General features: G+C 52.4%; 1 protein-coding gene across 1 annotated transcript in view; it reads right to left on the reverse strand.

Moving 5' to 3' along the window:
* LLGL1 (LLGL scribble cell polarity complex component 1) overlaps positions 1–15,722 on the reverse strand; it is a 72,987-nt gene that overhangs the window by 24,820 nt on the left and 32,445 nt on the right. The window contains exons 3-5 of the mRNA XM_077827687.1: positions 6,108–6,189; positions 5,466–5,596; positions 706–864 (exon numbers count right to left, since the gene is read on the reverse strand). Of these exons, the coding sequence (XP_077683813.1) occupies positions 706–864; positions 5,466–5,596; positions 6,108–6,189 (372 nt within the window). The remainder of the gene's footprint in view (positions 1–705; positions 865–5,465; positions 5,597–6,107; positions 6,190–15,722) is intronic.

Here is a 15,722-nt window from a genome sequence, read left to right on the forward strand (position 1 = left end):
CTCAGCCCTGGATCAGGATATTAACATCTCTGACAGCCAGTGGGGACAGAGACCGACCAGCCTCTTAACACAGGGCACAGAATCAGTAGCTCATCCCTCCAATGGGCCAGGAGGAATGCAAGCAGAGAAAAGCATGTTAGGGAGCCCCTTAAATCAAGGGACAGGCTTGAAACTGAACTTGAACTTCACTGATCATCTGTGCTGCACAAGGATACACCTAGCACAGCCAGTCCCCAGAGTCCTGCCCCAGGGGACACTAGGCTCCATGTAAGACCTGGGATGGATTCTCCGCGTTGGTCTTTCGCAAGTCCTGCTCGGGAATCTGGGAGAGGATAGGGTATTGTAAAGGTGGAGAGGTACTAGATCACCGCTATGGGCAGTGACCTACATAGCTGCTACCCATCGGTCATGGGGCTGCGGCATCTCCAGAAACATCTCCGAGGGAGCAGCCTCCAGGCATCTCAGATCCACCTTAAGAAGCTGCTCGGCACAGCCCTCTGAAGAGCTTCAGACTCTCTACACTTGCCAGGCAACGTCCCAGCTTTACAGTTAACATTTAACAGGTACAACCGCAGCCAATGCAACCCTGGGTTGGATGCCTCTTTCCACTGCCCCCAGCCAGCAACCCGCCCCATCTGCCGTGTCTCTTGGTGCCCACAGCCATGAGCTGATCTCCACTGGCACCAGTTCTCCAGGCCAGCTCACCTCTGCATGATCTCCTCTTGATACAGGGTTTTATCCTCCAGCAGCGTTAAGCCAGAGAGCTCCAGGAAGTACACGCCACCCCCTTCCGTGCCCAGGCAGGCCACATCACAGGCAGATTTCAGCAGGATCACCGTCACCCGGGTAATGCTGGGAGGAGAGCTACCAGGAAGACAAGATTCAGACAATGAGAGCTGCGCCGGTTTACAGGCTAGACATTTACATGCAAAGTTGCAATGGCTCATTTTGAGAGGACTTCCCATTCCCTCCCGGAGACGCACGGGCTGCACCATGGGTCAAAGAGGAGCGTGGGTTGTTTTCCTACAGCCAATATTGCGTGGGCTTACGTCACTCCCTTTTATGGACCCCCCAGGGCACGAGATGCCAGAGGGTCCCGAATGAGGAGCAGACTCGTTCGGAGGAGAAGCTTGGCCACAAGCAGAGCCACTCCGTTTGGACCCAAGCTGAGAGATGCAGAGCTCCCTCAATGCCTGTGACTTTGGCTTCAGCTCCTGCCATCAGCACATCCTCCGATGACCCAGCCCTGCCCCAGCTACTGGGGCCCAGCAAGAAGGTAACAGACCCTAGACTGTGCACAGACATTCTACCGCAGTGGAGATGGACCGTGGCGCTCGGGAGTCTGGGGAAACGAAGCCAGGGAGACCTCATACCTGGGGGTTTATAACTGGTTTTCGACCCAACGTGGGCTATTGTAGGCCAAAGAGAAGCAAGCAGTTCTGTCTATACCCGATTAATAAGCGGTTTAGGACAGGTAAGTCACCGCAGACACCTGGGAGAGGATCGCTACAGCCCTGGACAGCAATCGCCTGGTCACTTAGATTCTAGCTTGTGTGCTCTTTAAGCTCCCGCGCATTATGAAAGGAGAATCAGACAAAGCTCCCTGCTGTGCCAGGCTGGGGACCGCCTGGCCGTCAAGCCAGCAGAGGCAACGAGGCGAGGAAGGAGTCATGGAACCCAGTAGAAGTAGCCATTTGAGGGTCTAACAGAATCTCAGCATTGGGGCAATTCTCGCCGGGTGCCTGCTGTGCCCGGCCCCCAGCAGCCTCTGGAGTAAGTTAGCTGGTGCGGTTCTCCCCAGCCCACCCTCCATCACAGAAGCTGAGCCTATCTAGCCAAGCAGCCTCTTGCTCTCTATTAACACAAATCCTGCATGGGCATGAGGGTATTTTAAAAGGGGCGCTGGTCTTCGGCTTCTAGCACTGGGCCTGATTTTAAGAGGGGAATTCAGTGTACAGCAGCTGCAGCAGTGGCATGCAGAGAGAGACTCCAGCAATAAAATGACACGCTCCAACGGAGGGTGTGGATCTGCATGTCAATTAGTCCTGAAGACCCCTCCTCTGCCATCAGCAGGATCGCGCTGGGACCTCGGGAACGAGGGCTGCTGGATGCAGTGCCAACGCAGGGGCAGCAGGGGGCAGCATTGGCTAGCATGGAAGGAAGCCAATAGGCCATTCTAGCCAAGCCCCATCAGTATCTGGGCTGACACAGTGTTTATTGGAGATTTGGCATGCCACGGGGCGTGGAGTCCCCGCCTCCCTCGGAGGCACCAGCTCAGGGAGTGAGCCTCCACAGCAGCAAATGGCACTCAGGGATGTACCCTACGCATGGCCTAGAGCTCAAGAGACTTCCTTAACCTTTCCAGGCCGTTCAGTCTCAGACGTTGCCTTTTACAGTCATCTTCCATAGCGGGCGAGCAGCATCTCTGACCTGGAATTTGTAACCCTACACATCCCACCTCATTAGTCCTCTTCAACCGGGCACTGCTGCAGCAGCTGGTTCTCTGACTGCAACGCTTCACCCCCACCTCACCCCCAAACAGCCTTTCCTCATGGGATTTGGAACCAGGAATTAAGCTGTCTCCATGGAGCCTGCTCAGCTCACTGGAAACCGGAATGAGACAGGCCTACTGCCAAGATCAGTCATTCCAAGTTGCCCATTATATAAGCATTATCAATAGCTGGGCCAGTTTCTATACCCTGCTTCTAAGTACGTGGGGTCACTTGTACCGCTCTCCTTAGGAGATCTCCTTGTCCAGGTAAGTGATCAGTTAACCTTTGCTCCTAGTTTGTATTGTTCTTGAAAATCTGAGATCTAAATAAAGCTGGCCCCAGGCAATGATCCAGGCAGTCTCTGTAAACCCAGATGCTGCACTGGCAGGTTATGGAATTACAGTACTGAGAGGTAAATAGGAACAAGCAGGTATTTGTACCTACACTAGAATCCTGGAAGAACCACAATTGTAAAGCGACTCTCCCATGCTTTTTGTGTGCTGCAAGTTTCCACACCCCTCTTCACTGGGCTTTCCACCCAGATAATGAATAATGCCACGGCCTGCACTCCATGGTGCAAACCGGCACAAGAACAAAGCCTTCATTTAAGGAGACAGTTACACAGGAACAGGATCTTGCATCTTCCAGAGCTAGCCAGCATTAAAGGGACACAAAATTTACCCCTTGACTTTTAATACTGTGATCCTCTCAGATGAGTAGCTGTAGGTGCAAAATGCATCATTTGAGCATGCAATTGTTGAAACCGAATGCTCGAATGAGTAACTCTTTGCCCTGAGCATCTGCACAAGTTCCACACAAAGGGATTACTTTCAGAGATGCTGAGCATCCACCAATTCTGAAAATTGGACAGAAGGGCGTCGGGAGACCTGGCACCAGGTGTTTTTAAGAAAACACCCTTCCTTGCTGGCATTTAATTTTAGAATTCAAAAAAAAAAAAAAAATCAACTTTTTTGAAAATTTTACCCTTCAATTTTTGCTCTTCTTCATTTAGTGCCCAGAAACAAAGGATCTAATGAATTCTGCTCTGGTTATCGCAGGCTGTGCAGCAGTTTGAGGCTTGCTGAAGTTTGGGAAAATGTCTTCCATTATCTTTCCAAAAGATTGCAGAAGCATATCCACCAACAGCAGGCACTGCAAAATTTAACTCCCGACAGCGTCCATTTAAAAAAAGGAACGAGTGCTACCTACCTAGAAGAAAGAAAAGGAGGACTTGTGACACCTTTAGAGGCTAACAAATTTATTTGAACATTGGATGCATCTGAATCACTGAATGCATCCGATGAAGTGAGCTGTAGCTCACGAAAGCTTATGCTCAAATAAATTGGTTAGTCTCTAATGTGCCACAAGCCCTCCTTTTCTTTTTGCGAATACAGACTAACACGGCTGCTACTCTGAAACCTACCTAGAAGAGTTATTATCAACTTTAGCAGAGTTTATTTGGGCTACATTCAGAACTGAAGAGCAAGATCTGCAGTTGGAAGAGTCCTTAAAATGAACTCAAACCATGTTTGGTTTATACTGATGATTGGCCAAAAAGATCCATCCCATCCCATGAGAATTAGGCTTGTTTGGTCATTCCCCACCCTTGTAAGTAAAAAGGGGCCAAGCAGATTTAAATGATTTTTATAAAGAATAAACTTTTGCATCTGGCAACGCTGGAGCCAAATTTCACCCCAGCACAGAGATTTGAGAATAAACTCTGGCAGACCTTTCGCGAGAGCTGCACTGCTATCCTGGCTGCTTGCTCGGGAGGGTTTTTGTTTAAATTTAAAGACAAGAACTTGCAGAGTCCAGCAAGAGCTGAACTCAGACATCAATGCATTGCCCTGTCAGTTACTCATCCATACTTCCTTTCCCCATTTATAAGCAGCAGTGTCTGCAGAGCCAACCCTAATCTCAGCTAACAGGCTCTGTCTATTTTCTCCACCATTGCAACCATTCCCATGGCAACCGATTGATAGTCAAACTATACCGCTGTGTACAAAAGGGAAAGCTTTGCAAGCCACAGAGCCAGGATAGAGATTCCCAGAGGGGAGAAGGAATGAAACTGCATCTTGGGCAAAGTGATTGAACCAGATGGATAAAATTAAACTGGGGTGGGGGGGGTGCAGCCTTTTCAATACCCTTTGGCTGTTTCCACCGAGTGGCACGAACAGGGCACGGACTGGAATTTCGATTCAGTTCAAATAGCCCAAGACTTTTTACGCTGAAATCCGGGCTGTCTGGACAGCCTCACAAGGCAGAGCGATTAAAGATTTCACAGCTGGCGTTCCAAGCCCGTAAGGAGTGCTTTAAAGCAGCGCTCCGCGGCTCTCCCACCTGTCCCAAAAGGAGCAAGGCACACAGTCAGTGGTTTCTGCCTCAAGCTACTCCTGGGTAAGGTGGCTCCGTTTGCACTGCAGCTGGCGAGTTACTGGCGCTGCAAACGCAACCTGGGATCTGAGAGGCCCATGCCGAGCTCTGTCTTGTTCGCCCATCACCACCAGCAAGACTCTGGCAGGTCAAATCCGGCCCGTGGTTTCCCCAGTGCATGCGAGCTTCAAACTGGTGCCGGAACTTCCTCGGAGGGTTTTGTTTTTTGGTGGGTTTTTTTGTTTTTTTTTTTCGCGGGGGGGGGGGGGGGGGTTGGATGATGTACAAAGCAGAACAGAACCCAGCTCCCTCAGAACTGAGCCGACCGCAGCACTGCCAGCAGCAAGGGGCGGTCATGGTCATGGAGCCAACAGGACACTGGCAATGCTGGGGGAGAAGCTGCACAAAGCAGCGCGGGCCCCACCTACGGACCGGCACTACCTGAGCCATGGCAGGGCCCAGATGGATTGCCGGGTCAGCGAATCAGGGGAATGCACAATTCAAACCTAGGAGCACTCAGTACCCAGCAGAGCCCAGGACCAGCCCCTGCTACAGTGAAGCCCCAACTCCCCAGATCAGCGTGAAAGAGGCAGTGAGTACTTAGTGCTGTCGAACCCTGGTCGGCCCGGGAGGATGAAGCTGCGGGTCTCCTCCAAGTGCGAATAGCCATCCTTCTGGTCAATCTCCCACAGGTGCAGGGTGTTGTCATCCAGCAAGGACAGCAGCCGACCCTGGGAGAGACACCAACACACAAGGAAACAAAGGATGTCACGGGATTACGAGTTAAGCCTTCCCCCCACCCCCACAGCAAGGCCCCTGCTCCGGCAGCGAGCACGCTGGACTTGGCCACACCAGCCCATGCATCTGGACTAGGACATTGGGGTGCAGGTACCTTTATAACCATCCCAATGACACAGCCTTGCATCCACTTACTGGCTCGTTGGCCAGACCCACCCACCCCAAAGCAGTTGCTAAAAAGTCTTCCAAGGCCCTGCCCAGCAGAGCTATTGGAAAGGGGCAGGAGGTCTCAATAGGGGGATCAGCGGGTCAGGAGGAGTCCTTGGGAGTTAGAGACGTTGGCCTGCCGCCTTCCTTGCCAGAGAATGACCAGGAGTCTGGCTAGTTCAGAGGATGGGCTGCTGCACCCTGGTGACAGCAGGACATGGGTTACTCTCCTCCAGAGGCAACTGCACCTGACTGAAGGGAGACGCGAGGTGACGAGAACCAAAAGCAGCAACGTACCTGTCCAGGCAAAAAGTGTATCTGCGTGACGGCAGCAGTCTCCTTGTGCAAGCCAGTGAACTCCACTCCTGGAGCGCCATATCTGGCACGGGCTGAGAGTCAAGGAGGCAACGAGGGGACAGAGACAACCCTGTACTGACCCCCCTGCCCTCCACCCCAAAACTGACTCTGCCAGCACCCGGGTAACTCTGCCTTTTAGCGCACCAGCAAGTAAGACCAAGGTTAAAAACTGGGGACTAAACACTTAAGACCCAGCTATGTCCATTTTGGTGGCATCTTGCTTGCCACCCAGGTATCCATGCACCTACGCTGGTAGCTGGCCAGGAGATTTTAAAAGCCTGGCACTGCCATTCTGTGGGTAGGCATTCCGCCGGATTGGTCAACCTCCCCCAAAGCACTTGAATGAGGCATCAAGGTTTACGAGGTCCTCAGACACCTCCAGAGAGTTTCACACCATCGTCTGCCTGCCCGGTCTAGGCACACCTACTCCTGCCCCAGCCCAGTGCAGCTGGACTGCACGACACACACAAGGGGTGGTGCCCACCAGAAGATGGGTCCCAGCAACCCTTTTTGGGGAGCTCAATGGGCAACAGGAGAGGGACTGGTTATACCCAGTAGTGGATGTACTGGGAGGGGAGGCTAGGAACTAACTGCGCTTTCCACGCCTGGGTTGGGTAGGGCAATACAGAACAGGGTTAGACTTGTGAAAGCAACACATCAGCTCCCACAGCTGCTCCACTCCAGCACCTCCGTCCAGGATGCTCAGAAAGAACTTTAGGGTCTGTCTACACTGCAGTTAGACACCCACAGCTGGCCCATGCCGGCTGACTCAGGCTCGCAGGGCTCAGGGGCTGTTTAACTGTGGTGTGACGTTTGGGGTCAGGCTGGAGCCCAGGCTCTGGGACGCCCACAAGATGGGAGGGTCCCAGAGCTCAGACTGCAGCCGAAGCCCAAACATCTACACAGCTGTTAAACAGCCCCTCCGCCCGATTTGGCTGGCATGGGTCAGCTGCAGGTGTCTAACTACATATCTGGGGGTGGAGGGCCACAGAGTGGCTGCAGTTAGAGCATGTAGGTGGGATGTGAAGCCCCCCGCACCAATGAAGCCAAAAAGGTACTAATTCTGTCAGCAGGATTAGAGTGCAGGAATTCCTGATCCCCTCACACAAAGCCCCCTGGTAAGACCGGCTCAAACAAAGTCCCACACTGCAGCTGACAGCCTGTGGCGTCCATATTGGCTCTGTGGGCACACAGCAGGCCCAGTCTTCTGCAAGGAGTCAGGCTGGCAGGAGGGGTTCTTGGGGCAACCACAGATCAAGGTCCGCAGACAACAGCCGATGCAGTCCAGCAAGGTGGCAGTTCCACCCCACTGTCCTGGTCGTGGCTAGGCGGGGCAGGGGCTGCCCACCCCCACCCCATTAGGCAGCATGTTTACCTATTGCAGACAGGCAGAATAGGGCTGCCCAAGGACAGGGTTCATGCTCCGCGCTGGTCTGGGCAGGGTGAGTCTAGACAGCACTGTCATAGCCCAGACACCCCACACTCTGGCACAGCCAGCAGCTGTTCTGGCAGCTTGCCAGGTATCCCAGGGCTGTTCTTCATTTCCATAAGGCAGAGCCGGTTTCCACAGTCCTGATCTTTAGAGAGGCTGCTCATGTCAAGGCCTGCAGCCTTCCCAGGATCCCCCCTCCATAGCGGGGGGACCTCCAGGGTCTGCACTGGAGAGCTCAGCCTTCCATGGACAGCCATCTGCAGAGGTTGGAGTTCACACATGAGTCTGACTGTAAAGGTGCATGACTGTTTGCATCCTTCACCCTCAGCCCCACTGCTTCACAGCAGCCAGTGTAAGCACTCTACCTTTCTCCTCCGGGATTTGCATCTGCTAGAACGGTAGCTCAATTTGTCTCACTGCAGCCAAGGGGAGGAAGCTCCTTTTAACATCCTTGGGGACGACAGGCAGCTGGAACCCAACGAGCACTTCTTAGGGGGCTCACTAGCTCAAAAGCCAGCGTGCTGGGGAACTGTACCTATCCAGGTGGGGAGGGGCTGGGGCAGCTGCCTCTGCAGACCCAGGTTTGTCATCAGTCTGCCTAGAAAGCCCTGCCCAGCTCGGTTTCTGCACCTTGCAAGAGGTTAATAGGGTGGAGGAGATCAGCTCATGGGCCCACAGCGCTGCATTCTCCATCCTCGCAGCATCCAACTTGCTAGTAAAATCCACCCAGCTGGCAACTCGGGAGACCAGAGTCGGCTAGCCCTAGAGCAGGTGCCAGGACCTGGAAGCAATGCCAGATAGGCCATGCTGCCCTGGTATGCCTCTAGCGAGGCCAGCTCTCTGGACGAGTGAGTATTTCAGCCTTTAGACCCATTCAGTCCTTACCTGCGCTGCCAAGGAAGTGTCAGCTGCCAGACCGTCACAGACCTGCCCATGCTCTGCGGTGAGTTTGGATAAGTCGACCCCTGCCTCAGGTCGGCTAAGACTGAGCCTCTCAGGGAGGCTGTCCCATTGCTCACAATGGATCTCCCGGGAGCACTGCAGGTGGCTTAGGTATAGAGAAAGTTGCATTGAGACTGTTCTGCCCCCTCCCTCCCCCCACTTCTAATGAAGGCTCAGTGCACTGAGAGAGCCCCAGGACACCTGGGTTCTACTGGTCTTCATCACATTCTTCTGGAGCCCCCGGTCACAGCTGGCCATGTGCCACAATCCCATAGTACCTCAGCTCCTGGAAAGGAACAGGCTGCCCCCTCGCTACGCAGCAAGAAGCGGGACTGGGAGCCATCGCCGGCCTTTGTATTCATGACGAGATTCCAGGCTGCAGGGACAAACGTCCACCCTCCTGGCAGGCAGGGTGGAGCGTAGAGGTTAGCAAAAATTCTGCACTGCAGCCTGGGGCAGGACGGAAGGCCCAGCCCCACACAGCCAAACCTTCCTCCTCGTCTGCAAAAAATCGGCTTTCAGCCTCATCACCTGGGGGCTACTGGCAGGGTTATTTCATAGTTAAGCTGGGGCCCTGTTGAACCGCTGCAGGAGGCAGTGGCCTCCAGGCTGTTTTCCTGGACGGATAGTTCATGTAAAAGCACCTCCCGGGCGGTCCAGTCAGTCCTTCGGGGAGACTGCTTTGCCAGGGCGCACCTTCCACTTAGTCCTCTCCTGGGCCATCAGGGATTGGCAGGAGGAAATAGCAGCGTGAGGGCAGCACAGATGAGCCAGCATGGTGGGTGGACAGTACAGACAAGCAAGCCTGGAGATCCATGTGACTGAGATGCCTGACTTATAAACCCTGCTCCCCCCATTACTGCTGCTCTTCCTAGCGGGTAGATGTCGCACTGAGCCGCTGTTTTTAAAGTAAATAATTCCTAGATCCCAGAAAGATATCCTCTCTTGGTTTAAAAGTGGCCTCTGATGGAGAATCCATCCTGACTGCTGGCAAATTCATTCTAATGGTTAATTACCCGTAGTTAAAAATTTACATCTTATTTCCAAGCTGAATTTGTCTAGCTTCAACTTCCAGCCACTGGAGCATGTTATACCTTTCTCTGATAGACTGAGAAGCCCACCGTCAAGTATTTCCCCCATCAAGTCACCCCTTAACCTTCTCTTTGTTAAGCTAACCAGATTGAACTCCTTATGTCACACTGTAAGACATGCTTTCTAACCCCTTCATTATGCCCACAACTCATCTCTGAACAATTTATCAACATCATTCTTGAATTGCAGTCACCAGAACTGGACATAAGATTCCAGCCGCAGTCGAGCCAGTGCCAAATACAGAGGTAAAATAACCTTCTCCTCCTCAAGATTCCCGTTTACACATCCAAGGATTGCATTAGCCCCTTTTTGCCACAGCGTCGCACTGGGAGCTCATGTTCAGCTCATTATCCATCACAACCCCCAAATCTTTCAGTCTCCGCTTCCGGGAACAGAGCCCGCCTCCCCATTCTGTAAGCACGACCTACATTCTTTGTTCCTAGATGTACACATTCAGCCACATTGTTTGTGCCCATCTTAACAAGCAATCCAGAGGACTCTGTATCAGTCATCTGTACTCTTCCTTATTTACCATTCCACCAATTCTGGGGTCATCTACAAACTTTATCAGTGATGATTTTATGTCTTCTTCCAGATCACAGATAAATGTTAAATAGCAGGGGGTCAAGCACCAATGCCCGCGGGACCCCACTAGAAACACAACCTCTCAATGCTGATTCCCCATTTAGAGTTAGATTTTTGAGACTTATCAGCCAGCTTTTAACCCATTTAAAATGTGCCACGTTAATTTTACATCATTTTAGTTTTTAATCAAAAGGTCATGCAGTACCAAGTCAAATGCCTTACAGAAGTGGATTAAATCATTACCTTTATCAACCTTTATCAACCAAACTTGTAATCTAAAAAAGATATATATCTATTTATCAAGCTAATGTAACAATTTATTTTCCATAAACTCAAGTTAATTGGAATTAGTTATATTATCCTCCTTTAAATTATTTATTAAATTCCATATCAGCCACTCCATTATCTTGCCCAGGTTTGATGTCAGACTGACACCATAATTAGCTGGATCATACCATTTACCCTTTTTAAATAGTGACACAACTTTAGCTTTCTTTCAGTCTTACCCGTGTTCCAGCACTTACTGAAACTCATCATTAATGGTCCTGCAAGCTCCTCAGCCAGCTCTTTTAAAACTCATGGATGCAAGTTATCTGGACCTGGTGATTTAAAAATGTCTAATTTTCATAGTTACTGTTTAACATCCTCAAGAGATCTAGTGGAAAGGAAAGAGTTATATGATATGACTACATCATCTGTATTTGGGGAAAAACAGAACAGAAATATTAAACATCTGCGTTTTCTATATAATTGCCAATTCTACCATTTTCATCTAACAATTGACAATGGTTAGGATTCTTTTTTGTTCCCAATATATTTTAAAAACTCCTCCTTATTGTCCTTATCGCTGCTGGCCATAGAGTTCTACTCGTGTCCTTTTGCCTCCCTTATCAATTTTCTACAATTCCCTGCTTCCGATTTATATTCATTTCTATCAACTTTCCCTTTCTTTCCCTTTAAACCAGGTCAGGTGGTGGTGTCGTTTTTTTAAACCGGTACAGCCTTCTTCCTCAATTGTGAGATTAAGGAAGCTGTTGACTAAGTAGCCAGAAGACAGACTGCTATTCCATTCACTGCAATGAGCCTATAGAAGTCTGTTTTGGGTATTTAGACTGCGAGCTCTTTGGGACAGGCACTCACTATGTATGTGCAGTGCCCAGCACAATGAGGTCCCATTTTCAGTTGGGCCAGAGATACAAACAGACCAGTACCTACAGAAGCCATTATAAGGGGTGCTGTGCTAACAGAGCGAACCTACAGTTTGCAGCAGGGACACTCCAGGATTATCATCAAACGTTGCAGTCTCTCTAAAGGGCTAAGGGGAACAGTAGCCCACATGGCTCCCAGAGGATCACCAAGACATAAGCAATCGCTCTGTCCTGGGAGAGAACTATTGAGTAACCAAACTGCCTTCTGTTGCCAGCAGAGGCTTAAAGTTTAATCCCAGAAAATTTGCTGCCCTTCCAATCTGAATTAAGAGATCCCATGACGGTCTGTCACTTGTTTCCAGGGACATTTCTTGCAGGCTTTAGCGGAGAGCAGCTTCAATGTCTCTCCCTTGCAATTCTCCTCTCTCCGTAGGAGCAAAGCACCCTGTAAGGAGTCCCCTACTTCTCCTGATGCCTCCCTTCTTTTCTTTTTGGTTTACCGTGGCCTCCCAGAGCTGTATTCTCTGGAATCCCTCACTAGAGGGTCACCAAGCAACCAACTGCCTGCTTGCCCGTTGCTCAGAGCAACCACCTCTTCTAACTCCAGACTCCACGCTATGCTTATTCAGCAACTCTCCAGCGCTCGTTTCCTGTCCCAGAAAAACAAAAAGAACTTCTGAAAACACAAGGAAAGGGAACGTGAGCAGAAAAAACCAGCGCATCCGAGATGGGGATGCAGCAGCTGGAGGATCTGGGCTCCTTCCTCGCTCAAGGGCCAGGAGTGCCTTCTTTGCTATGAGGGTCCCCCTCTAGAAGTTTGGGCGTGGGTACAGATCAACTCAGGGCCATAGAACCTGGGGTACAGCTGATATGGGAAAGCCACACCCCTTGAAGAGGATCATGGTATTGCAGAGGCTTAGTACAACACAGAATTTCAAGTGTAAGTATCCCCAGTGCTTGGAGGAAGATTCGGACAGATCTTCACCAGAGACACTTTCCCCAGACAAGATTTGAACTAGGTCGACTCAGTGAGTCTGATGTGGGTTTATACAGGGATGGAGGGGACTTGAGCCTCCCCCTTTGAAGTTGACCAAAGGGAAGGGACAGGCTGGAGTTACAGGCCGTGTTTGGATTCGTTCCTCGGACCATCTGCACTGTCATGCGATAGTCCTGATTCTGTAAAGCAGCAGCTGCCGTGTCCGCAATGCAGCAGGAGCATGGGGAGGAAAGAGGGTGACATGATGAATTTAACTCACTTTCATAAACTCGTTTCATTGCCCAATTAAAATCCCAAACCGCTGGCGCTCCCGAGATGGGCAATCCGATAGGCTGGGTATGTCTGCAATTAGCTTTGCTCCTTTGGGCACAGATAATGGCATTAGCGCTCATGCTCTCTAGGACCCTGAACTTTCCCATGGGTTCATTCTTCCAGCTCTCCTGCTGCAGAGGCCAAGCTGCAGTCTACCTGCGCAGTCAGCTGCCGGAGCCATGCTACTGCAGTCGCAGGAAGGCAGATTAAGAGGGATTAGTGGCACAGGACCAGCCTGGGCTGGCAGGTCTGGGTTCAAATCCTACCACTAGGGTGATAGGATCAGCTATGGTCCTGGGAGACATTAGCCCACGTGATAGCAGGACCCCACAACTCAGCCCCATCAGTGCTACCTCAGCCCATTGCAGGACAGGGCTGAAATACACTGACACAGCCCTGCCTCCTACAAGGCCAGGCTACAGCAAGACACCTGAGATCAGGGGTGGGCAAACTACAGCCCCGGGCCGCATCCGGCCCATCAGACATTTTAATCCGTCCCTCAAGCTCCTGTTGGGGAGTGGAGTCTGGGGCTTGCCTGGCTCCCGGAAGCGGCAGTATGTTCCCGCTCCGGCTCCTACGCGTAGGAGCAGCCAGGGGGTCCGCACGCTGCCCCTGCCCTAAGTGCTGTCCCTGCAGCTCCCATTGGCCGGGAACCACGGCCAATGGGAGCTACGGGATCAGCGCCACGCACAGAGTCGCCTGGCCGCACCTCCACATAGAAGCCGGAGTGGGGACATACCGCTGCTTCCAGGAGCTGCTGGAGGTAAGCACCACCCAGAGCCTGCACCCCTGACCTCCTCCCAGGCCCCAACCCTCTGTCCTGATCCCCCTCCTGCCCTCTGAAGCCCTCGATCCCAGCCCAGAGCACCCTCCTACAACCCAAGCCCCTCATCCCTAGCCAAACCCCAGGGCCCTCACCCCCAACCGGAGCCCTCATCCCCACCCCCACCTTCTGCCCCAGCCCAGAGCCCCCTCCTGCACCCTGAACTCATTTCTGGCCCCACCCCAGAGCCTGCATCCCCAGCCGGTCACCCCCCTGCCGCACCCCAACTTCATGAGCATTCATGGCCCGCCATACAATTTCCATACACAGATGTGGCCTTCACGCCAAAAAGTTTGCCCAGCCCTGCCTTAGATCCTTATTCTCATGTGCACTGAATTCACATCCCTCCTTGGGTAGATGGGAGCAACACAGCACTAACCCTGGACCAGTCACCGCCAGCAGAGGCTCCGAGCCCCAGTGCAGAACAGATTACTTCCCAGGTCACAGCCACACACTATGGTCCCAGCCAGTTCCACACACGAGTTTAGCCAACCAGAGACGCCAGCGCCCTGCTCAGGAATCTGACAAACAGTTTAGGTTTTGCTCCGTTCCTGATCACGGCCACTCAGGGCCGAGCTCAGCTGAAAAGCCCATTGTACCACGCTCCGAGCTTGTGGTGCTGCTAGGCTTATTAGCCTTGAAGTCTGGGCTCTACCCTGCCAGCCAGAATGTTTGGGGACAAGGGACTCCCTAAATTGACTGAACTCGGGTTTGTGTTGGTTATGAAGCCCTAGACGGCTCCAGGCAGATTGCTGGGGCAGCCTAGAGGCCAAGCCTGCCAGCTCATGCAGGCCTAGTAACGGAGATTGCTTCTCAGAGCCGCCAGGACTGCTGCAAGCGTTCAAGACTGCTACAAGACTGAACAGGAAACCCACCGGCCCCTCCCGACATCAGCCCGATAGGAAGGATGAGAGCGAGCATGCATCACTCCATTTCTCAGTGACCAAGTGCTGGTACCTTCACAAACCTGGAGAGGGTGAAGGTCAACATTGACAAGAACACCATCCTTCACCCTACAGGCAGGTCCTTCAGGTCAGAGCTGGGACATGTTGAAGCTACGTGTGAGGAAGGGGAAGCCTGTCCTGCACTGGGACAGCCAATGAGCCACTGTACACTTAGCCTGACTGAGTCACGGACCCCCCATGGCACAGACTGGGCATGGAAGCAGAGGGAAAGTGAGAGATTCCCACCAAACTTGCCAACGCGACTCCCCCAGCTCCCAGGAAGACAAGAGCTTGGCTGCCTCCCTGGCACATGCCATCTCCAGCCCTCCCAGTTCTGCACCTCTAATCAGCACTGGATTCCCATTCCCTGACACTGGACTATTTCCAGGAACACACCCCACCCGCCGGGCACTCCATCTGCCAGTGGGCAGAATGGAGGATGGCGCAAACCAGCAGCACAACCGTGGGCTGGCAAAAGGGACTCGAGGCTGAAGGCTCAGATGGCTGGGAGAGTCAGTGGAAATTAAGAGACTGGCCCGTGCAGAGTTAGAGAAACTCCCGTGTATCACTGAACAGGGGTCATTCCCGGCCAGGGGCAGGGCCGGGGCCCTGCGGATGGGACTTGAAAGCAGGGGCCAAAGTCAAGGTCAATGCTGCAGAGTTTGTCCTGCTTTAGGGAAGCTGCACTTTGCCTTCAGCAGAGAACCGGCTTCGCCTAGCAAGCTCCCAGGGGGGCGAGGAGCTTCGTTCTAAGCTCCTCCTTCGTTCTAAACTGGGGCCGACATGCTGCCTCTGGCAGAGAAGCATCTTGTCACCCTGGGGACACAGACACTCCGCCCACTGGCACTGCTGCAAGGCATGGGCAGCCTGGCACCCATCATGGGGAAGATGTGCTCGTTGACGGTCAGCATGCAGCAGGCCCACAACGCATCCCCTTCCCCCACAGCCACCAGCCCCACACAGCGCCTTGTGTTCCACACGTCACACAAAGCCATCAGCTCTTCTGACAGCAACAGGGGCCCAGCTGATCAGTTCTGCTTGGAATCAGATGCCCCTTTGTAAACAAGAGGAATGAAGACTTGATTCAGTGCACTAGAGAGGAGGCTGTCACTGACCTGGGACAGATCCCCAGGACAAATTCACTAGGTCTCTCTACTGACCATTTCCAATGACAAGCGGCTGCTTCTGGCCAGTTCTACACTAGTCCATCTCCAGCAGCCCTGGGCTCCTAGCTCCCACGCAAGGGAAGGAAGCTGCTTTTGCCAACAAGTGTCAGACAC

This window comes from Eretmochelys imbricata, chromosome 10, assembly GCF_965152235.1.
Source record: "Eretmochelys imbricata isolate rEreImb1 chromosome 10, rEreImb1.hap1, whole genome shotgun sequence".
Classification (NCBI taxonomy): Eukaryota; Metazoa; Chordata; order Testudines; family Cheloniidae; genus Eretmochelys; species Eretmochelys imbricata.